At 39.2% G+C, this 23,225-nt stretch overlaps 2 protein-coding genes across 3 annotated transcripts in view; one reads left to right on the top strand and one right to left on the bottom strand.

Annotated features, from left to right (window-relative positions):
- Nucleotides 1-10,942: 10,942 nt before the first annotated feature.
- LOC115928104 lies at nucleotides 10,943-14,559 on the bottom strand. Its single transcript, XM_030994859.1, has 2 exons — nucleotides 14,087-14,559; nucleotides 10,943-13,561 (listed from the first exon to the last, which is right to left on the bottom strand). The coding sequence occupies exons 1-2, from the start codon at nucleotides 14,415-14,417 to the stop codon at nucleotides 12,993-12,995; spliced, it is 900 nt and encodes a 299-aa protein (XP_030850719.1). The 5' UTR covers nucleotides 14,418-14,559; the 3' UTR covers nucleotides 10,943-12,992.
- A 1,937-nt stretch (nucleotides 14,560-16,496) lies between these two features.
- LOC115928103 (putative glutamate synthase [NADPH]) overlaps nucleotides 16,497-23,225 on the top strand; it is a 57,221-nt gene continuing 50,492 nt past the window's right edge. For both annotated transcript variants that reach the window (XM_030994857.1, XM_030994858.1), the window contains exons 1-4: nucleotides 16,497-16,839; nucleotides 18,781-18,929; nucleotides 20,532-20,662; nucleotides 22,665-22,791. In XM_030994857.1, the coding sequence (XP_030850717.1) occupies nucleotides 18,801-18,929; nucleotides 20,532-20,662; nucleotides 22,665-22,791 (387 nt within the window). In that variant the 5' untranslated portion in view covers nucleotides 16,497-16,839; nucleotides 18,781-18,800. The remainder of the gene's footprint in view (nucleotides 16,840-18,780; nucleotides 18,930-20,531; nucleotides 20,663-22,664; nucleotides 22,792-23,225) is intronic.

The following is a 23,225-nucleotide window of genomic DNA, read 5'->3' as shown; positions in this document are numbered from 1 at the left end:
TATTATCATAATACAAAAAGATGATAAATATAGTATGAGTAGAAACCGAGATTATGGACAAAAAACAAAGAAAAGAGACAGACAACATAACAGATTATTACATGTACATGGATCTTCTCGCTGTTAAACGAACATCATAATTACAAAAATACTGCACATTCATCTTTGCATTGTTGCCAGTTTTCTTTTTGTAGGTACATTTGCAAAGATACATGATACAGAGTTGTAGACGTTAGAGTACACAATGTGGTGACCTTAATAATTAAACATTTTCTCGGTGTGCAAATGAGAAAGCATTTCGTTAAAACCAGTGCTTGATAGTGCGTGTCTTTAATCCCCACTGCACTACGTATAGCTACTTGCGCCCTCTATATAGCATACAATGCCTAATCGGTGACCGTTGGTCCTCCATGGTCCCCTTTTTCTCATGTTAATTTAGAGCTGAGTTGATGAGATAACCACCTGTCAGTGTCCATGCAGGGAGGTCTAATCCCTCCTGGCCAAACTAGTGCAGATAGATTAAGATTTACATGAAATGATCATCATTTTTATAACAATTGTATACACATAGTATTTGCTCGAGACACGATACGAATTGACAAACACTTATTATGAAATCACTCAATAAAATGCCAAACTTAATTGTAAATGTGCTTTATTGATTTGTTGATATTCTATATCAAAGTGTAAATTTGACCCAATTACATTTGTGTAGGGTAAATTCATAGATTGACGTTTATTAATTTTAATGAAAGAGATGAATAAAATTGTCCTACTTACGTCATGGTACATGGTGTGATAATAATTTTACATTATTTTCTGCTAGTTTACCTTAGTACACTCCGAAAAAAGAAAACAGACCGAAATCCCCTGTAAAGTCATGTATATGATTGAATTGTTATACGGACGATGTTCATGCATTTTGATAAACAGTTTTTGTTGCAATCTGTGTTCATTTGAATTAGGATTTAGGTTGAAGTATCTATTCTAGCGAAAAATCTGGACATTCACGCGTTATGTTCTCCCGTGAAATCTTGCTTCAAAAATGGCAATCAATTCCTGGATTAAAGTATAAAATTAAAAACCATTTACATAACGATCGAGGTATCAATTATTGTCGATCATTGTGATGATGGAAAAGAAGGAATAGGGACCTCCATGCATTCCTTGACCCTGTCTTGTCTGTTTTGGCTCGGGGTGAATGATGAACGCCTTTGTTTAGCGCACAACCTTGGCATATTTGCAACACTTTGATTGCCGTACACAACTACGTTGATTGATCCAGCATATTCGTGTTCAAGGAAGACACTGCCACTTTCTCCTGACGAGCCTTCGCTGGAGCTACACCAAGACGTCTCTGAAGTCCTCCATGAAGGGTTGTTTTCCGGTGAGTCTGCGGTAGAATACGTATGTTCCTGATTAGAAAGGTGGTCGTCGAGGCTCGGAAATACAGGAGGAACATTTGGTGTTTCATAGATCGAGTCACAACCAGCATAGGCACTACAGTAGTAATCATCACTTTCTTCTTTTGGTGCAACAGCTATGTTGCCCGGCTGGCTGATGGCAAGGTTTCCGTGTGTCCTTTCCCCGAAATATTTGAAAAAGTAAGCAAATATTAGTGCTACAAGGATCAGAGTTAGTAGGAATACCACTATCACCCCAATGATTATAATCAAGAGTTTCCTCGTGGAAAGGTGAAATGATTTTGAATTGATTTCGTTATCCTTTTTTAATTCCAGTGCATCGCTATCTGATCGGGTGGTTAAGATCCTGTTTCGCAGATTCGCAGGAACGTCTGTTGCATACACTTCACACATCTCTGTATCTACTTGTTGTGCGGTGCTGTCAAGTGTAGATGTAGACACATTCCTAGATTCTTCAATGATTAACCCGCTGAGATTGACTCTGCATGTCACCCAAGAATCCTCTTTCAGCTCTCCTTTGTCAAAGACTACAAGGGATGACTCGCCATGTGGCCCTCCTTGTTTACCAATGAAACTCCTGCTGATTGGTAGCCCATCGATTGTCCAGTGAAAGTTTACGTGGTCGTCTGTTTTGTTCGGGTAAACCGAGCAAGCCATCACCAAACAGTAGCTGTTTGCATCAACATCTTGTCTAATTACAGACAACTCAACAAAATACACCTTTTCTGCTTCGTCTATAACGGTATGTTTTAGAATTACTGACACAATTGCATCGTTCGTGCTGGTTCCTTCTGTGTTTGTTACTGTGCAAGTTACAGTAACATTTGTGGGAGCTGCAATTACATTTTCTACCAGCAGGGTTATGGTTTCCAATGTGCTGTTACATCCAATCAAAACGCCTCCCGGAGAACATGCCCAAACGAAATGTGTAACTTCAGGGAAACTGTTGTGTGTTAGACAGTTCAGTTGGAAAGTGGTATCTTTATGTGCAAGGTGGTGTTGCGGCTGAACGCTGACGGTCGGTGGCTGAAATATTCTCAGTGGACCTATCCTGCACTCCAACTTTCTAGAAGGAAATGAAACCTTGCTAGTGACGACGCAGACAATAGTACTCAGATGATGCTTCTTTTGAACAACCATGTCATACTCCAAACCGCGGGTAAGACCGACATCCTTCAACCTCGGTCTCGGGAGACGTCCTCTACTCGTGTCATTGAACTTCCAGACGAGGTTTACTGCAGGTTCGCACCGCGAAACCTGACATCGAACATGAACAACATCTCCTGCGCGAAGATCCAGAGGATGAGTTGGACTGCAGGTCAGGTCAGTAGCATCAGGGAAATATTCGACAGTCAATGTGGCCCCGTTGACAATGCGACATGGCCGATCACTTTCCCCTAGCCTTGGAAGATAGTCAACAAGACATGAAAAGTAGAAATTTGTTGGTGGTACTGTGAACGCTGTGATAGTTGACGAAAACTCCTTGATCTCGGGAACATATCTTTCTATCACATTTTTCTTTCGTAGATAAGGTCCTACTTGCCAAGTTAGTTGATCGGTTTCCCTGTTGAAATGGGATACCACGCAAGTAAAAGAGACATTCTGTCCCGATTGCACGGATCGGTCCTCCAATTGTTGTCTGAATGAGGGGGAGTTACGGCTACCACAGAGCGAGAAGGCTTCATCTGCATATGCTGCAAGAAAGATGCAGATCAGAGTTAAATTAATAAAGCGTTGAACATGCATTCTGAAGATGGTGTCGAACATGCCCTGTATCAAGTTGCGGGAACAGCTATCGTTTGCATCTTCGCTCTTGTAATGATTTTTACCTTCAGAACTCACACGACTAAACTGAACACAACAGCATTTATCCCATCTTTTCATTCGCTTTTCACGATTTGGAAAATGATCAAGAGGAAAATTCATACAATAGTTATAAGAAAAATAGATAACTCTCAACAATCGCTGTCATATTTTTCCTAAGGTTGGATGGGATGTTTTTTGATTGGCTAAAACCAACCACTTGAGATTTATTGTTAAAGGACTATTCCTCATTTAGGAAAGCAGGGAATTACAAAACATCATGATGACAAGTTTCATCTAAATTAATGGAATCAAAAGTTTAAAAAAATGGATGATCTTCTATCAAGCGATCAGTTTCACTTCTGAAGTGTGGTTGGCCTACATTTTCCCACGCTGACGATAGCCCTATATGGGCCTGCTATAAACAACTATACTGGTACACGGTGGCGTAGCTTGAGCCCACCGATTGACGGGGGTACTGGTAAGGATGGAAGAGGGGTACTGGAAGGATAGGGGAGTGGCACTGAGGGAGGGGTACTGGAAGTATGATGGAGGGGCACTGGGACAATGGGGGAGGGGCACTGAGACAATGGGGGAGGGACACTGAGACAATGGGGGAGGGGCACTCGGAGGATGGGGCGGGGCACTGAGACGATGGGGAGGGGCACTGGGTGGATGGGGGAGGGGCACTGAGACGATGGGGGAGGTGCACCGGTCTCACTCGGTATAAATGCCTGTCGATATTGACAAGGATACTGATGGGGGGAACGGTTTGGTCCAGTTGATCCAGTTTCTTCTTTTTATTCCCCTTCTCCTTTCCCTTTCTCTCTTTTCATCTCTGTTTCCCTTTAACACTCGATGGAGCTGGGAGGGGGAGGACGGCATGTATACCCGCCTAAGCATGGGTGTTGATCCGGGGGGGGGGTGGGGATATATCCCCCCCCCCCCAATATTTCAGGTGGGGGATGGCCTGTACAATCATCCCCCCAATAATTCACCATCAAAAAAAAAATGAAGAGAAAAATTAATGATGAGAGCCCGATGAGAGTAGTTAATGGTTATTACTCGCAAGATGACCATCAATATACACATTTTGCTATGACTTATAAGATAGTTCATCATGATGACAAGTTTCATCTAAATTAATGGAATCAAAAGTTTAAAAAAAATGGATGATCTTCTATCAAGCGATCAGTTTCACTTCTGAAGTGTGGTTGGCCTACATTTTCCCACGCTGACGATAGCCCTATATGGGCCTGCTATAAACAACCATACTGGAACACGGTGGCGTAGCTTGAGCCCACCGATTGACGGGGGTACTGGTAAGGATGGAAGAGGGGTACTGGAAGGATAGGGGAGTGGCACTGAGGGAGGGGTACTGGAAGTATGATGGAGGGGCACTGGGACAATGGGGGAGGGGCACTGAGACAATGGGGGAGGGACACTGAGACAATGGGGGAGGGGCACTCGGAGGATGGGGCGGGGCACTGAGACGATGGGGAGGGGCACTGGGTGGATGGGGGAGGGGCACTGAGACGATGGGGGAGGTGCACCGGTCTAACCCGGTATAAATGCCTGTCGATATTGACAAGGATACTGATGGGGGAAGGGTTTGGTCCAGTTGATCCAGTTTCTTCTTTTTATTCCCCTTCTCCTTTCCCTTTCTCTCTTTTCATCTCTGTTTCCCTTTAACACTCGATGGAGCTGGGAGGGGGAGGACGGCATGTATACCCGCCTAAGCATGGGTGTTGATCCGGGGGGGGGGGGTGGGGATATATCCCCCCCCCCCCAATATTTCAGGTGGGGGATGGCCTGTACAATCATCCCCCCAATAATTCACCATCAAAAAAAAAATGAAGAGAAAAATTAATGATGAGAGCCCGATGAGAGTAGTTAATGGTTATTACTCGCAAGATGACCATCAATATACACATTTTGCTATGACTTATAAAATAGTTCACTTGTTGTTATGTTGTTTCCGTTCACCCTTTTTAAAATTCACGTCATTCCATGTTTATTTGTTTGTTTTTACACTCATTTTATTTCCTGATATCTACTAAAAACATTTTTCAAAACGCGCTAAAAGTTAAAGTCGTGTATTTGTTTAACTCTTTTATTTTGGGCATTATTGCCAAGAAAAAATTATCAACCAATTCCCCAATATAAAGAACTTTTAAAGGTGAAGGAAAGCATCTGAGCAAGAATATCTCAAGACTTTTGGCCAGTTCAATCTGAAGTGATTTTAAAAGCTATGTGGTGTTGATGATGCGTTTTTTTCTTCATAATGCAAGTAAAGTAATAAAATATTGTATCATTGAAGAGAAAGACGGTTTTGTCCAAATGGCAGCATGTAGGAGACGAAACTTTCAGTTTGTTCCCTGATTCATACTCAGTATCTAGTTTGTTTTGTTGATTTCATCCATTTCTTTGTTTATTTATATCTCTACATGTAAAACATATGATGCGCTATTTTCCGAAAGGAGCAAAATCTTTTGATAGCGAATGGAGATAATGATACATTTTCCTCTATTTACTTAGAACAAAATTATTAACCTAAATTACGAGAGAAATTATGAATACATGCATCTTTTATTAACAATTTTCCATAGACACCTGAACAAAATCGGGTAAACAAAGAGTTCTTTCTTAAGTTACACACATGAATCTAGAGCCTCTTAAAAAAATATGTACAATAGAATACTCCAGTTCTATATTTGGGAGAAAGATTATTATGTCACAACTTATTTTTGTTTTATTGAAAAGCTGATTTAGGCCTATGAATTGTATTCAAACGTAACAGGCATAAGATAGTTAAGGTGTTTTTGAAGGTTATAATGTTATTAAGTTTGAAGTTTTGTTTATAACACCCTTCCAATAATAATGCACCTTCTAAGACTGGTTATGGTTTTTGGAGAAAAAAATAGTGCTCTGGTCAGGGCCTTAGGGGAATATTATGCTTATATTTTAGAGCGTATCTGGTATGATAATTATATCTGGGTGAAGAAGGAGATAATGAAAGTTTGTTGTTTGGAAGTTGGAACGTAAGTTTTATATTATGTTTTTAAGAAACAGACCAGAGGCTTTCTCTGGTAAATGACCCTTTTCAGATACGAGAAGTTACTCTCTTTCACTTCAGATAAGTGCCCCCTTCACCTCCTATAAATGCCCCTTTAAAATCATTTTCTTTCAACTAGTGAAAATTTTCCTTTCTTATATAAGTGCCCCCTTTTCATTCACACAAGTGCCCCTTTTCATATTTGGTCATTGCCCCTTATCAGGTGCGATAAGTGCCTCTTTTCACCTCTGATAATTTTCCTTTGAACGAGCCCCTTTTCGTTTCTAATAAGGTCCCTATCAAAATCTGATGGGAGCCCATTTTCCGTCGACAAATGCCCATTCTCTATCTCATGACTGACTTTTTTCACCCTGGTGAGTGCCTCTTTTTGACGGTGTAAGAAGTGCCCTATTTTCACCTCTGACAATAACTCTTGAACATGAACCTATTTGCCCACTGGTAACATAAAACGTTCACAAGTTTTTATCCCTCACCATTGGATTTGTTTTTGGTAATATCTAAATTTCGTTTAAAAATAGATGATATCAGTCTGGTAGACCTACACTGCAGACAAGAGTCAGGACTAACATTTAGCATGTTATTAATTTTATTACCACTCTTATATTCTCTGAAATGTTATCTTTATTGAGGGTGACTTGAACAAGTTAATAACTTGGAAGGGAGGGGTGCAACCTGCCACACGCTTCTACCTCTTGGTTGCTTTGATCCATTGCCGAAAATATTTTGGCACCTATCGTCCCCCCAACCACGGATACAAATCGACTCCCTTGCGCCTAAGGGACTGTCGAAATGTACTCCAAATGATTCATCTTGTGATTTAAAAGGTTCCCATTACGAATACTCGATCATAATGATGCTTTAACTGAATTGTTTCTTCGAACTTCAGCCTGCAAATGTTTAAGATCAGAAAACCCACATTTAATCGATCATTTAACAGGCTGCATGCCCATTCCCTTAGTGAAATGGAGGGCCAGAGACATTGGGGGGGGGGGGGGGGGGAATGGCCATGAGGGCTGACGCTTCTCGGGAAAAGTAAGACTTTGTAGTTAAATTTGTATATAAAAGAAATAAAATTTGTTACAATAACAAAAAAAATAATCAAAACAGATCTCGCTGCCCAAAATATGAAAATATGTAGGCACCTCGATATTCATGTTTTCACCTTCTCGGGGGGAGGGGGGGGGGGGGGGGGGAGGAAAGCACCGAATTGCCAATTTTTTTCTAATGAAAACTTGTCTTAAAAATAATGTAGGCACAAAAATAATTGTCAATTTGGTTTTGTTTCAGACTGAATTTGTGTCAACCTATAACGTCGCCCTAATAGGATATGTTAATTTTCCATGCCGTATGAAAGATCTTTTTCTTCTATATAATACAAATTTGTTTAAAAAGTAAGGAAATAATTGTAGTGTTACATTTTGAAAACGGGTAGTGAGTTGCCCCGAACCATTTAAGACCGAGGAGTGATCGCAGATGGCGCTAGGACATGCCATGTAAATAAGACCGTGGATTAGGTTGAGAAACAAACAATACTGGCCCATATTCTGAAGTCTGGTTTAACTTTAAACCTAGGTTAAAGGACAGTCTAAGTCTCGCCTAACTCTCAGAATTTAAGCCCAGGTTTAACACTCCGTTTCTGAAGTCAGGTTTAACCTAGGTCTAGGTTTAAGCCTTGTCTCACTTTTTACAGATATAACATCAGGGGTACACCCCCCCCCCCCCTACTGTCCAATATAATTTCGTCAAGCAAAGGCGATCGAGTATTGATCGAGGGTGGCTCTCTCTTTGAAGGCTCGATGTTTTAAGTATATTTGACCATTGGCCGTGTAGCCTATAAAATCTCCTCTCCTTAAACGGTCTGTCCGGTTTTCAATTACCCATGAAGATTTTTGTTTTTATGGTGAAAAGGGGGGATAGTGAGAATTTGTGTAGAAGTATATTATAGTGAATCTCTATTCACATCCTGTATGAACCCTTAAACATCTAGAAGTGAACGGAGATGGCGCTAGACCAGTGATGTAAACCGAGCCATCGATTAGGATTCACAAAACTTTCAGATGGAAACAGACAAGTCCTATACAAAAGTGGCCACTCATGTAAACAATAATTTTTCGAATTTTGAATAAGAAGGGTTTACCAATGGATCTCGACCGCTTGTGCTATACTGAATACTTTATAGATGGAGCATAGATATTCGAATATTTGTTTGTTTGTTTGAGAGAGGGAGAGAGAGAGAGGGAGAGGGAGAGAGAGAGAGAGAGAGAGAGAGGAGAGAGAGAGAGAGAGAGAGAGGGGGGGGGGGGGAGGGGATATATATATTCAATTTTTCCATCACCATGTACCATCATGATAATCGACATCGTCGTCATCACATCTATATAGCTTCAGACACCCCTTATTATTACCTCATCACCGTAATGATTACCGCCTTCACGTCAACTCCATTGAAACACCATTTCTACTACTGCAAATGCTACCACTAACATCACCACTATCACCACTACTACCACCATCAGAGGTGGCCCTCCCGGGGAGCAGGGGGTGGGGGCACACTGCCCCCAAATCTCAAGTACCCCCAAAGAGGCTCTTTTCACAAAAGAAAATGCCCTTTTCACTTCTGATAAGTGCCCCATCACGTGCTTTTTTTCCTTCGACAAGTTCCCATTTTCCTTTGCAATGAGTGTCAATTTTCCTATCCCATAGGTGCTCCTTTTCAGGTACGAGAAGTGCCCCCTTCACCTCTGATAATTGCCCTATTTAAATCTGAGAGGTGCCCCTTTTCCTTTGCAAGAAGCGCCCCTTCCCCCTTTAATAGCTTATGCCTACACCCCTTTTGTCTTTAACAAATCATTGTTATAATTATAATCTTTTTCATGTGAAGTCGAATTAAAATGGATTGTAGAATTGAAAATGATTTGTTATGTTATATTCTTTTACAATATCTTGTCTGGTGTATAAAAAAAAACACTATTGAAATCATCCATGATAATCTAATCATAATGTAGAGGTGTAAAACAATACCATACACCACCACCACCACCACCATTACCATCACCACCACCACCAAACCAAGACCACCACTCCAACCATCACTACTACCATCATCATCATCGTCGTCACCGTCTTCACTGTCATTACTATCTTCACCATATTGGAAAGGAGAGGCAGAATGTAGAGTAAAGTAGATTAGGATTAAAGAGGAAGAGAAGGAAAGTGACGCAAAGACTAAACCAAGCAAAAGTATGAGAAAAAGGTTTTAAACTGAAGTACGTGCAGTTGGAAAAGAAGAGAGGAGCAGTGGAAGGAACAGAACAAGAAAGGGTGACAAGATAAAGAAAACAAGGATCGGATATAAAGAATACAAAATAATAAAAGAGAATCAGCAGGACAAAAAAGAGAGAACGAACCTAAAAATGTGGCTAAACTGGAGAGAGAAAGAAAAGAGAAGTTAACTTCAAGGGAATGAGGTCAGAAGGAAACGACAGGAAAGGTGAGAAAGTTGATTTTAAAAGCTATATAGTTACTTTTAAAATGATATTACATTGATGGCAACTCGAAACGATAAAATCAGAACACAAGAGGTAAAAGATAGGAAAAGGAAAATAAGGTAAAGTGCGTGAGAGAGAGAGAGAGAGAGAGAGAGGGAGGATATGAGGACGAAAACTGAGAAATGGGAATAGGTTTTACGCAGCTAATAAATTGATTAAAAAGAATATGGAGAATGAACAGACAGGGGGACACAAAAAAATGAATGCCGATTCCCCGTTTGTTTTACGAATGACGTATAAAGACAAGTATTACGTGGGCCATCGTCAGAGTAATTAGACGTACATGTACATTAGATGAGCGGATTACCACCCCCCCCCCCCCATCCCCTTCGCTTCCTTTCATCCTGTAGTAATGGAATACGTAATGAATAGGTCCACGGACTGATGAGATCACTGGACCATAAATCGTATTGGCTATCAATAGGTACACACTTCAAAATTACGTGTTCCCCTGCACCATTAGGATGGCATGAATGAACATTAAAGATTAAAAAAAATAAAAATAAAATGATGGGGGGGGGGGGGGGTTATTAAGTACAGGACCGACTTGAAATCATGGACCTAATCGTAAGAATGAGTAGTGTATTCCATCCTTTCCAGGTAATTTACCTACATATATGCAGAAAGAACAAATGCCTTTGAGTAAGGAACATTAATCATCAAATCAAGATAAGTCATTTACCAGTATCACAGCAAGCACTCACACAATCATAATGATCTCTCTTTGTGCATCTCCCATCATAGAAACCGTCTGTTTAGAGCCGTGCAGAATTTAAGGGCTTTAATTAACCTACCGTGAAACCTGTATATAAAGACCCCTCAAGAGAGACACTGTAAGTGGTCTTTAATCTTTATAGTTTATAGGCAGGTGGTCTTTTTGTACAGGTTCTTTTAGTACGTTTCAAGGACGAAACATTTTCATGGTAACACATCAGTTGGTCTTTGTAAACAGGAGAACTTTCCTTACAGTTGGTCCTAAAGCAGGTTTGACTGTAGAATCACAGTAGAGCTAATGCCCTTCTGGCTTGGAACAGACAAAATAAAAAAGAAATGGACATATAAAAGAAAGAAACAAGTCAAAAGGCGATCAGTAGGCTATTTGTTTTAAGATATATTCTTATTTTGTGCATATCATACAGAGAAATACATACATTTTGTATTAACATGGACATTGCATTTGACTTCATGAGGCTAAACAATCATCCAAATACATCAAACATCTGTCAAAAATCTAAATAAAGTTCACATTGTATGATTGTCCAACATTGAAGAATTTTGTGCATGTACTGGTCATGGAAGTCCAACCAGTCCATACATGTGAGGGGAAGGCATTTTCTAAAATTTTGTGATCCTTTTAAATATTTGCTGACCTTATAGTAATCATACAATATTGTATTTATAAACCATGCAGCAATCAAAATTGCAATTAACATGAATACTCATAATTGTGCATATAATTTGTGTTTCTATGACATTGCAAAATAAAAAAATATAGTTTTAAAAGCTATTATCAGACTTCTAGAGCACCAAATGCACATTGTAAGCTATTTTTGTTGTTGGATGTACATGGTACAGGTGTATAATGTAAAACTAATGATATCATTTTAAGTTTTTTTTAAAAATTTAGCGTGATGTACATTAATGCAATGTACTGTATAATTGTCTACTCGTAATTGGACAAAGATATATTTCATACTGGAAACAAAACTATAATGTGATGAATATGTATTGGCAAGACAAAAAATGAAAACCTACTGTACATAGGTGTACATCCAAGGGCGGATGCAGGATTCTCTTTTTTTTGGGGGGGGGGGGGAGGGAGGGAGGTGAAGCAGTTTTAGAAATACTGATCAGCAAGCAAGCAACACAGAAAATAAAGAAGACATAGTGGATCATCCACGATTGAAAAGAATATATTGTATTTTCTGTGAATCTGACATTTATACTCTGGCATGATAGTTTCCCTTGTGAAAGTGAATGTCAGTCAAAGCCAAAATTGATACAGCTCCACAATGACTGTGGTTTTGTGCTGGGGGGGGGGGGGGGGGGGGAGTCTTGTTTGCTACCAATTTGATTGACCTTATGAAATGTGCCCCTCTAACCAGGGAGATTTAACTGACATCTCCCTGCTCTAACCAAACAAAGTTGTCTACCAGTTAAAACAAAAAGTAGAAGAGAAAACACCTTAAGGTACCTGATTCGATATTCCTCTATAATTAAGAATGTTACTGTTTAGCAATACATGTACTGTATATAAAATATTCAAATTCAATACATGTTGGTCTATGCAAAATTGAAAATACATCAAATTACCCTTATTGGTTCAAATTCTTTTCAATAAAATTACCTCACGCTATATGGTAGAGATTGAGCGTTTTATATTACACATTCTAGCAAAGTTGCAATAAAAGTAGCATTCTTTTATTGCAAAGAAACAATAACATATTTGAATGCAAGAAACAAAAACTTGTGCATCATGCATGCATATAAAGTAACCTCTTATAGCTTTAATAATGAACAAGGTGGACCATTCCTGAAACATTTCAGTACAACAATATAAGTTAGAACTAATGACTATATACACAAGGACATAATATTTTTGGCATACCAGTACACTTTCTACAAATTCTGAGCACATCTCATCAGAGTCACACATTGCACAGAGAGGTGTAGATAATCACACACACAAACAAAACAGTTGATCAAATTGGCAAAAAAACAAAAGTCATCCCCCTGTATTATGTATATACAGGTATATATTTTTTGGGGGGTGGGGGAGGGGTGAGCAAAAAATAAGCCCTGAATATTGATCTATCATTCTTCTTTTATTTTAAGTGGAGGGGGGGGGGGGGGGGGTGTCACCCCCTTGAACCTCAAGTTTGTCCTGTCAGACTTGTAACTACATGTTAACGTTGAGATGAGAATAAGTGCAATTGTTCAGTAGTAATAGGCAGAAATATCTTCAAAGAAAAAAAAGTGTGGAGATACATGTAGGTGGGGGATAAAATCTCACTCATTAAGCATGGATGGATGGAAACTAGGCCAACACATCAGATACATCATGTATCAACCTGATAGTGATATCGAGCCTAAAGGAAAGACATATCGCCATTAAACTTCGAAGTTCGTGTCAGTGTTTCCTTAATCATCCTCATTGTAGAGAAGACATTCACCGTGTCCAGGAATCTCCACCTCTTTAATGCACCTTGTGATCGCTCTCGATTCTTTGGCACTTTTCCTAACGACAGCGACCCCCATCACGTCTACGAGCTCATCTGCTCTCAATGACATCATGCCATGCGGCTCACACGTGTATCTCACCGAAATATGCATCGCGACGATCACCTTCTTCACGATGTCCTTATCTTTGGTGATCGAGGAGCTGATCTCCACTTGATGCTGGCTTGTGGCAACGACGGTTGCATGACCGAACGGACGTCGGTTCTGATGATGGCACAGGACAAATTCATCGCCTGGTTGGACGGCACTAATGGTGAAGGCATAGCCGTTAGGGAGGGTGTCTGACCAGAAGAAGTTTGTGTTGATGTTGGCGTGCTCGTCTTCGAAAGTGAGGCGTTTCCCATAACCCTGTCCAATACGAAGGAGGTGCAGTGCTCGGCCACCAAACTGGAAACGGTCTTTCCTATTCCTGGTTGGGATGCGCACGTGGTATTTAAATCCGGGAAGTATTCTTTCATCTACATTCGTTCCTGTGGAAAGTTTAAAAAAGAATTGTACATTTTGATTTACAATGGATTCGACCCTATTCCCACAATTCAAATATTCAATTTTTCGAATTTGTTTAAAAAAAGAATGACAGTAGAAACATAGGATAAAAAGTAATAGAGTCTAACTAATAGCAGATAATAGTCTAGGCCTTGTAGATCTAGACCTAGAAATCTGTAGTAGTAGGCCTACTCTAGGCCTAGAATCTAGTTTGTTACATAATTAAAAAGAAATGGAATGAAACGAAAGGAATCGAGAGAGGCCCGTCCTCAAATATTAGCCCACATCAGTCATCACTTGATGATCGAGTGAATAACGATGAAGTGAAGGCAATTTATTAATTTAGCTCCTCCGGCCTTCTTCTTTAGTTTCATGATCACCGCAATGTGGATGGCGACAGAGTGATCGGTAGTCACTGCACTGACCAAAGGCCAAGGAGCTTGACCGACCGGCTTCCTGCACGCTGCCACAGGCCAACTCATGATCTGATAATTTTTTACTCCGCTTACCATAAACGGCCATCTCGTGAGGTCCTAGTTTTTCTCCTCCCCCTACTTGGTCATCATGGGTTTCAACTCCATATTTTCTCCACAAACATCTAGATGCTGATGGGTAAGATGTCCCCGAGTTAGGCTTTGAAGGAGAAAGGCGAGAGAATCTAGTGTCGAACGAGTCCAAATTTTGGTTAATATTTCGAGCAACACTGAAGCCGGAAAAACTCTCAAATTCCACGCCCGGTGTGTTGAAGAGCGATGGTAATTCTTCCAGAATCTCGCTATCGGTAGTTTGATGATGAATGTCGATTGGACAAGTTTCGAACATGGTAGAATTTGCCATCATGCAGAAACACAAAGTTTTTCAAACCGAATTTGAATTGAAAGCAAGCTAGATTGAAAAATGCACACACATGTACAGGCGTCTTACGGTACAGGGCTAGAATTCACAACTGATACCATAATAAGCGCGGGGAGCTGGAGCTGGAAGAGAGAGTCGGCCGCCGGATCGCGGAGGCTCGAGGAGATTCCCGCCGCTCGTGCATGCAAAAGATGCTGCATCCGTGCAGCGTGGAATACAAAGTCACCTTCACAAATCCGCTAACCGTAGTAAAAATTGCACGTGGAAATGTTTACTTAGGCTTAGTCATATACTCGGTACTTTAAAGAATTTCCGTTTCTGGTTACTGAATGAAAAACCTGACAATTAATCTGTTTCTACCTACATCAAAACAAATTTTTTTTTTCTTTTTTCTACAGGTATGGAAATATAGAAATTATTATTCTAATACGTATTTCTACTTTACAAAATTACAAGTAAAGTTTTCAAGAAAAGTGTTTGAATAAATAGACTAGACTAGTGTTGTTATTATTGATGAGCGAACGCTCGACTGGCTTCATATTAGAGCGACCGATGAGTCTTGTAAATTCAGACTCGCTAGATATTGCAAATTGGATGAAACTTGTAGTGCATGCATGTGTCTGAAAATAATGGAAGTAGATCTCCCGGTAGGTCTATGCTTCGATTCATAAATAATTACATTTTCCCATGCATGTTGCAATTAAATTCCATTAGAAAACAAGCGGGCGAGGAGGGGGGGGGGGGGGGGGGGGGGGGCTAACCAGCAATAAAACAAAATAGAATAAGAAAACAATCAAATTCAAAGTCAAACATATAATAAATATAATTATTCTCCATTATACATGCCTATTACAAAAAATAATACAAATACAAATTATATACGTGTATATATATCTAAATCTGTGTCTTGTAATGTATATGTTACAATTAATTGTATATCCACAAAATGGCATCTCCTTCATCATTCATGTCAATCGTAATTCGTACCTTTTCCATCCAATCTTGAATGACGATTTCACAAAAAGGAACATTCATCGAATGCATGGTAAAATACGACTGATTGTACGTGCACAGCAACATTGGAAATATTATTATAATTTATTTCATATCGCGTTTCAGGCATAATGGGTGAATAACAGATTCCTTCTCAATCCCCTCCACGTTTTATAGGCCTAATATTATTTTGTTTTGGGTCGCGAATTTGTATTTCACCATATGTAAACAAAGCAGACGAAAGAAAACGTAACTCATCAAAACAAAACACAAATGAAGGTTAGCAAACTTCTCACGTCGCTGGCTCATGAAATGGAAAATCTGCTGCATGTTTATGCGTACGACCTTGCCGTTTTACACGTGCGTCTAGCGGCGCGGACAGCACGCTCTTTCGAAAGAGTCTGGACAATTCTAGTCTTTGATTGGCTAGGATAGAACAGTTAAGCGCTCCATATGGAAGTATTTTCTCCAAATAAGGAAACACAATTATAATATTCGACGTTGATTGGTTGACTGAGCTGAACATCGCCTGACCGCGTGATTGTGGATCTTTGAATGAACTCCAATGTTTTGATTCATTTAATTCCCACGTTTCTAGTCGTTATGCAAGGTAAACTTGAATAATAAACAAGAAAGCGGTTTCCATAAAACGCGGAACGAATGGTTCCTTTTGATAATCTGAATGTACTCGTATGATGATAAATGATATCAGGAATTATGAAAATGGGTAAATTATCAAATGTCATTTACTCACAAATTAAATAGAGACAGAGAGAGAGAGAGAGAAAGAGAGAGAGAGAGAGAGATAACAAAATAACCCAAATGACTCTAGATCTATGCATTTTTATTGTTGCCACGCATCTCCGTCGAAATAAATTAAACGTAATTTAAAATCCCTTTTTTTAATCTATATGAAAGTGGAATAAAATAATTGTGAGACTAATAATCACACGAATAAAGAAATGTCTCATTGAAACCTGTGCAAAACACCGCAAGGTTGTTTCGATAGTAGACTAGGCCCGTCTGATCTTTGCACGTGGTGTATCCACATTGTACACAGAGTTATCCGTTGCATAAAATTACGTATAGGTCTACATAATGTGTGCGCGTGTGTTGAACTAACGCGAGACCAAGCTAATGAAGTCTTCTAAGCAAGCCGTGTTTTCTCTTCTTTGAAGACTTTGAGAGAAAATACTTTTGCGAATCGTCCAATTTACACATTTTTGCTCTGGCAAGTGTGTAAGAATTTCTTCACAAAGAGTCGTATATCGGGGAAAGGAACTTCTTTGACGACCATCTGCGGAGTGTTTTGCATCAAGTTCGCGAGCTGTATCGACTCGAGTCAAGCGCTGGTATAAGACGACATCTGCCGTGCCGCATCTGCGATCAGACTGCCCTTCATGAAAGTTGTTAGGTCAGCCAAATTTTTCGTAGCTGTAAAGTATCACATACTACATAGGTCTGCCCTGTCATCTAGACTATATGGACTAGATGCGTTTTTAGATTTAGATCAAAATGAGAATGCACGATTAATTATAGATCTAATGAATCTAGACTAGATCTATACAATCTACTCTTGACTCTGAGTAGATCTAGGCCTATGTGTGTGTGGGTGTGTGTGTGTGGGGGGGGGGGGGGAGGGATGGGTGTCATCTTTTAGAAGCTCATGACATATATCTGCTGAATTAATTATTGTACCCAATTTATTATTATTACAATTTACTGTTGTTGCTGTTGTTTTCATTATTGTTGTTGTCATCATTACTATCAACTTAATCAAGGTTATATTGATGTTAGGCCTACTTTTATACAGGACTTAGACTTCTAGTCTATGTCTATGCTGGTACTCGTCTAGACCGAAAATTTATAAACAGTTTCAAAACATAATTAATCAAGCAAACTAGGCACGATGCAAGCTAAGCATGCAGGAATTTCTTGAGTGACACTTTGTACCTAGCTGTGGGGCTTTGATATGTGGCAAGGGACAAATGTTGGAAATGTGCATTGCATGTACTGTACATGCAAGCACTGTGAATTGTTTAATATGTGCAAGAGCGATTTTTACTGACTTTGTTATATATTAGGATGATTTCAAAATAATAAATTAAGTGATATCACCCATGTGCATTCTCTTTTTCCCTAAAAGTTGACCCCCTCCCTCCCTCTCCCCACTAACTCCTCAGTGTATTTGATGTCACATGCAGTACAGAAAGAAAACACGTTTACTTTTAGCATTTAGTGAAAAGCAAGGGCATGGCATGGGGGTTGTTTTGTGATGTTGACACTTTGTTATTTTACTCCCATTAATTTGATCATGTGATCAGAACGTGACATGGTTGATGAACAAAATCTGAACCAGTCCTTGAAGTTCCACTTCCATTCTCAGTTTACTCAAACTCTTGCCAGTCACAATCATAACAAAATCCAGCTGTAGACTACATGTAACTTGCTGCCGCAGCCTCGTTTGTAGAAACAAACCCTTGTCTGTTTTAACTAGGGTCTAGACTTTGAGACTGTAGACTACACCCCATAATCATTTGACACATCCTGAGATGACAGAGATGACAACATGTACATGTAGGCTCGGCATCAGGTTCTAAATGGGTGGAACGGTATCAAATAGCATGCATCAACAGACTAGCAGTACTTAACCATTGTTGTTGTTGTTGCTTGTTTGTAATTGTTGCTTTTGTTGTTCATTTGTTTGGCAACCAGTAAAATAATTACCAGGTTTGCCACAAAAGGATGCTTGCCTTGAGGTTGCACAGCTGGATTAGGCTCCACTCAAGACGTAATGGCTTTATTAAAGTGTCAAAATAGAGTCTGTTCTTGCAGACTATTCCCATAGACTATCTTGATCGTTTTACCATGTACAGATTACATTTGGTGACCTCAAATATATATTGTTCTGAAGATGACCATCAGCCTGCCAGGTTCAAGAGCTTGGTTAAATATAGAGGTTAAGGCCCTCAAAATATATTTGAAAATCTAACACATAAATGGACTTTGATAATTGACATACTTATGGCATCTATCATGGTGTCCCTCTTACAAGTGCCATATAATGTCATTTACGAGAATACAAATTACATGTACAGGTGTGCACATTTGTATTTCAAGAATCAATACCGGTAGGCCAATTTTGAGTTTGACCGAAATGACCTTATTGTTGTTGATTGGGGGTTCAATTTGACCACTTTTACAGCATCAGCTGGGCACATTATTTACATACAATATGCCCATCAAACCTCCTTTGCTGATAATAATGTCTGGTAAAATGGACAATTGTTTGGGGTGGTTTAATATTTGAAAATGAAGGTTTTATTTATTCAATATTTTCTTTCTTGTTTTTCAGAGGCCAGTCTTTGATTGACCATGGCACTGCCCAAGCTGGACATCAATACTGGTCTGCCCCCAGCCCAGGGACTGTATAACCCAGAGAATGAGAAAGATGCCTGTGGGGTGGGGTTCATTGTCAACATCAAAGGAGAACAATCCAATAAGGTAAGAGAGAAAGTCATTGTCAAGGGCATTGTGTGTGTGTGTGGGGAGGGGGGGGGGGGGGGGGGGGTGTGAGGAGCAGGGTTACATGTACCCCCAGCTCCGGTCCTGTATAACCCAGAGTTTGTGTAAGTTGCCTGTGGGGCGGGGTTCATTGTCAACATAAAAGAAGAACAATACCAGTTAATTAGAAATTGGGTGTAGACTTGGGCTGTATTCAAACATTTATTTTTGGTAAATTTATGTTTTCCAAGATAGGACCTTTTCATTGTATTTAAAATTTGGGGAAAATTTAACTTTTACACTTCCGTACATGTACATGTACGTATTTTGCATAAAAATCCCTTTCATGTATATTATATATCCTTGAAAAGAGTATTTTACCTATACTTTCCATGTAATAGTTTTGTTGTTGTAGGATACCACAAAAAATTGAATAACATTTTAAATCCTTATAGTTGTGATTGGACTCAAAATGATAAAATCTTAGAAGACAAGATTTGTACAACTCCATATGCGTGGTATCAAATACACCTGAATTAATTTAAATATTTGTTTTAGAGTTTGTTTAGATGATAATATTATGAGAAGAGAATGAATCTACTTGTACAGTGTACATGTTTGCGTTGTCAGCTGATTAAAATGACATTTGGATGGTTTGTGTGCGAGTTTGGCAGTCGATAGACTGGCATGTTCAGGACTTTGAATGTAGGCCTACGTGCATGTATGCAATGCATGACCAGGCAGTGGTTTGAGAGGTCAAGTATACATGTTTGCATTCTGAGGTTTATGCCTCAGTCAATCCATTGTCAGAGTAATTTAAGGTGGTTATTGTTTATTAATAAATATATTAATGGCAGTTTACAGTTGCCAAGTCCATTGTGGAAATCCATTGTGCTTTTGTGCACATTGTCAAGTTATTGTTGTTGTTATTGCTTAAACGGTCTGTTACCCTATGAACCAGGTCACAGGTCAGATCAGAGAGGTACATCTTTATTTTCTCAATTTTGTTCAAGCCTGAGTAAAAGAAAATAATAAGGGGAATAATATTTGGGACTGATAAGAGAGAGAGAAAGACAGACAGGCAAATTGTGAGATCAACAGACACGCAGACTCCAGTTTCACATGCTATCAAGTATTGACAGCATTGTCAAATTATGTTGAATAAGTTACTTGAATATAATAATGAACTCTTTTTGTGTGTGTGTACATTGTATTTTTAGAGAACTAACATAAAAAAAAAACAATAACAAAAACCCATGAAAATAAAACGTAAACATAATTGAAATAAGAAATAGGTGAATAATTAGGAAAACGTACTAAAAAAGGACATTAGTGCCAACATATTTAGATCCATTCAACCTACAATGTGATGAAATCCTGAAGTTTTTCAAGGAATGTGTTCTAGTTTAATGTACCTTATTACAAACAACTCAAATTTAAAAGACCCAGTTTTACATAAAATGGAATTCTATGACCAAAACTCTCAAGATATTAGCTCTAAAAATCAAAGCTCTTCTCAGCACACAATTAGTGTTACTTGTACACGTACATGTACCTGATGTTCTGTAATGTATGGTTCTTGTTTTCCTTATCGTATTGTAGATTATAAAGGATGCCCAGACCATCCTGTGTCGCATGAAGCATCGAGGGGCTACGGGAGGGGATAATGACACTGGAGATGGTGCTGGTGTTATGACAGGCATACCTCACAAACTCTACGCACGTAGACTCAGGTAGGTCAAAGAGTAAATGGAGCATAAGAGTATAGAGTGGGAGCTAAGGTTACATTTAGTTATTGAATTTTAAATTGGGCAATATATGTGGACCTCTGTTTTGTTTTCAGGAATTTTAATTGTTTGTGAGAAAGTGAGATAAGAGTAAAAGAGGGAGAGAAAAGAGACGAGAAGAGAAGAGAAAGAGAAAAGGAGAAAAGAAGAGAAGAGAAAAGAAAAGAAAAGAAGAAAAAGAGAAGAGAAGAGACGAGAAGAGAAGAGAAAAGAAGAAAAGGAGAGGAGAGAAGAAGAAAAAGAGAAGAGAAGAGAAGAGGAGGGGGGGGGGGGGTGGGGAGAAGACATACATATCTACTATATACAGTATATATTGAAGTGCATAGAAATTTTATCTTGTAATTTTGTTTCATACAATTACATGTACATACCGTTACATGTACATACCGTTACATGTATTTTTTTATTGGAAAAATAAGGTAAAGGCAACAGAATCCATGAGGCAACTTAGCCCTTGAACATACTTCTGTACACTGTACAGTATGCGCAGGCTAACACTTTCCTCTAGAAACAAATTGCTATATACAGTGTATATGCTATATATTTGTAAGTGCTGTTTTGCCCTACCTGTAACTGATATATCCCTCCCCTTATGCTAGACAGTATACATGTATATGGTTACTGGATGCAGTTTATCTCCCGAGAGGGAAGGAATCTTTCCGTAGTCCGTCTCCTAGGGACTCATGCACTCCTATCATGCATCCTGTTGACTGTCAATGACACCGATCTCAAACCATATACCCTACTTTCTCTTGATCTATCTCTCGCTTTCCCTTTTACCTCCCCTCTTCTCCCTCTGCTTCCATTGTCTCAAGCCCTATATCTGTCACTTTTTTTCTTCCCAATTATTTTTGTGATCTTATCTTATCTTTATTTCTTTCTTTAGCTTACCTAAATCTCTGTACATTTCCCTCAATTGTCTCTTCACCGCATAGCTTTTTTGCTCTCTCACTCACTCCCTAATGAATCTCCTCTTTTACCTTTTGTTCATGTATCACCCTTTTCACATCTCACCTACTTGTGAATTCTACGTTCTGTTCTCCTACTATACTTTCTCCTCTCCCCCATTATCACCCACTCTCTCTTCTGTTTCTTCCCTTCCCTCTTTAATTTCTACCACCTCCCCTTCCCCTCTCTCTCACTTCCTCTATTTTCTCACCTCCTGTTTCCTTACCCCCTCGCCCCCCCCTCTCTCTCTTTCTGTCTGTCTGTCTGTCTGTCTCTCCCCCTCTTTCTCTCTCCCCCCCCCTCTCTCTCTCTCTCTCTCTCTCTCTCTCTCTCCTTGTACATGTACTACATGTAGATCCTGAATGATACTTGAAGGTCACATGCAAATAAAATTCCACTCAAGCATTGTGTACATGTAGCTTCCATGGAGGTCAGGTTCAAACAAGTTCAAACTAAGATGATCCTGCTCAGAGCTGGAACATACTGTAATGTAAAATGGAACATATTGCAGGTCTCCACGCTAATCTTTTCATAGGGTCATACAGATTAATGTAATATGTTTGTCTGTTTGCACTTTGCGTGGCCCTGATTTTAGTTTTAGCTTGGAAGATTAGTGCAGAAATTTAAGCCCATATGTACATTTACATTTACCAGACTCATGTACATGTATTATTAAACCCTGATCAATGACAAGTACTGGTATGATTATTTTCTTTCATCTCATTTGAGAGTTTATACAATTTTTTTCTTCTTTTCTTCAATCATACATAGGCCTACTTGTAATTTAATTCAGATTCATAAGAAAGTTTAGAGTTTTGAGAGATACACAGTCTATAGTAAAATTGAAAGGATACCCCGGTACCTAAAATTTATTCTCAACGACGTACATGTGCTCTTTATGTCAAGATGCATAACTCGCAATGCACTAGTACCATGACAGTGTTTGTCTAGTACTGTAAACTGAACAGATACATTGCATGATCACTTCTACCCTATACAGAGAGGAGCAGCAGATAGAGCTGCCAGAGCCTGGACACTATGCCACTGGTATCTTCTTCCTAGACCCCCTAACAGCCAGCCAGTGTGAGCAAAAGTTTGAAGAACTTGCCATTGAGTGTAAATTAAAGGTGAGGAAAGTGGTGGGTTCATCCAATATATTTGGTCATTTGATGTTCAATTCTTGTATGTTTAATACCAAATATTTATGGGAAATTTGTCAATATAAATGCATGGACATCAAATGTGTCATTATACTATGCATTAGTTCTGATCCAAACTCTTTGAGGGCTTTTAACTTGATACAATTTGGTTAGATGATTCAGATATATACTCAAATATGTGATATGCTTGGTAAATAATTTAAATATTTTAGTCTTGCCTATAGGTACAGATTTATACATAAGAGACTGGAAGTTGCAGCCTTACTTGTGTGATGTCTTTTAGGGCCTTGTATATAGGTTCATAAGATTCATATTTATTGAAATAGACCTGCACTGTATATATAAATATAGAACTGAAACAGTAAATTTAAGAGAGCTTTTTTAATCTGAGGCAAAATAGT

This window comes from Strongylocentrotus purpuratus, unplaced genomic scaffold (assembly GCF_000002235.5).
Source record: "Strongylocentrotus purpuratus isolate Spur 01 unplaced genomic scaffold, Spur_5.0 spur5_scaffold_21, whole genome shotgun sequence".
Lineage (NCBI taxonomy): Eukaryota > Metazoa > Echinodermata > Echinoidea > Camarodonta > Strongylocentrotidae > Strongylocentrotus > Strongylocentrotus purpuratus.
Note: the sequence above shows the minus strand (reverse complement) of the source record. Positions and strands in the feature narration are given on the sequence as shown.

Bases quoted from the DNA above. Each gene is read 5' to 3' on its own strand.
- LOC115928104 (XM_030994859.1), bottom strand. From the start codon at position 14,417: ATGATGGCAAATTCTACCATGTTCGAAACTTGTCCAATCGACATTCAT. The intron at 13,562-14,086 runs GTAAGCGGAGTA...AACTTTCCACAG, and splicing joins TCACGAGATGGCCGTTTATG to GAACGAATGTAGATGAAAGA.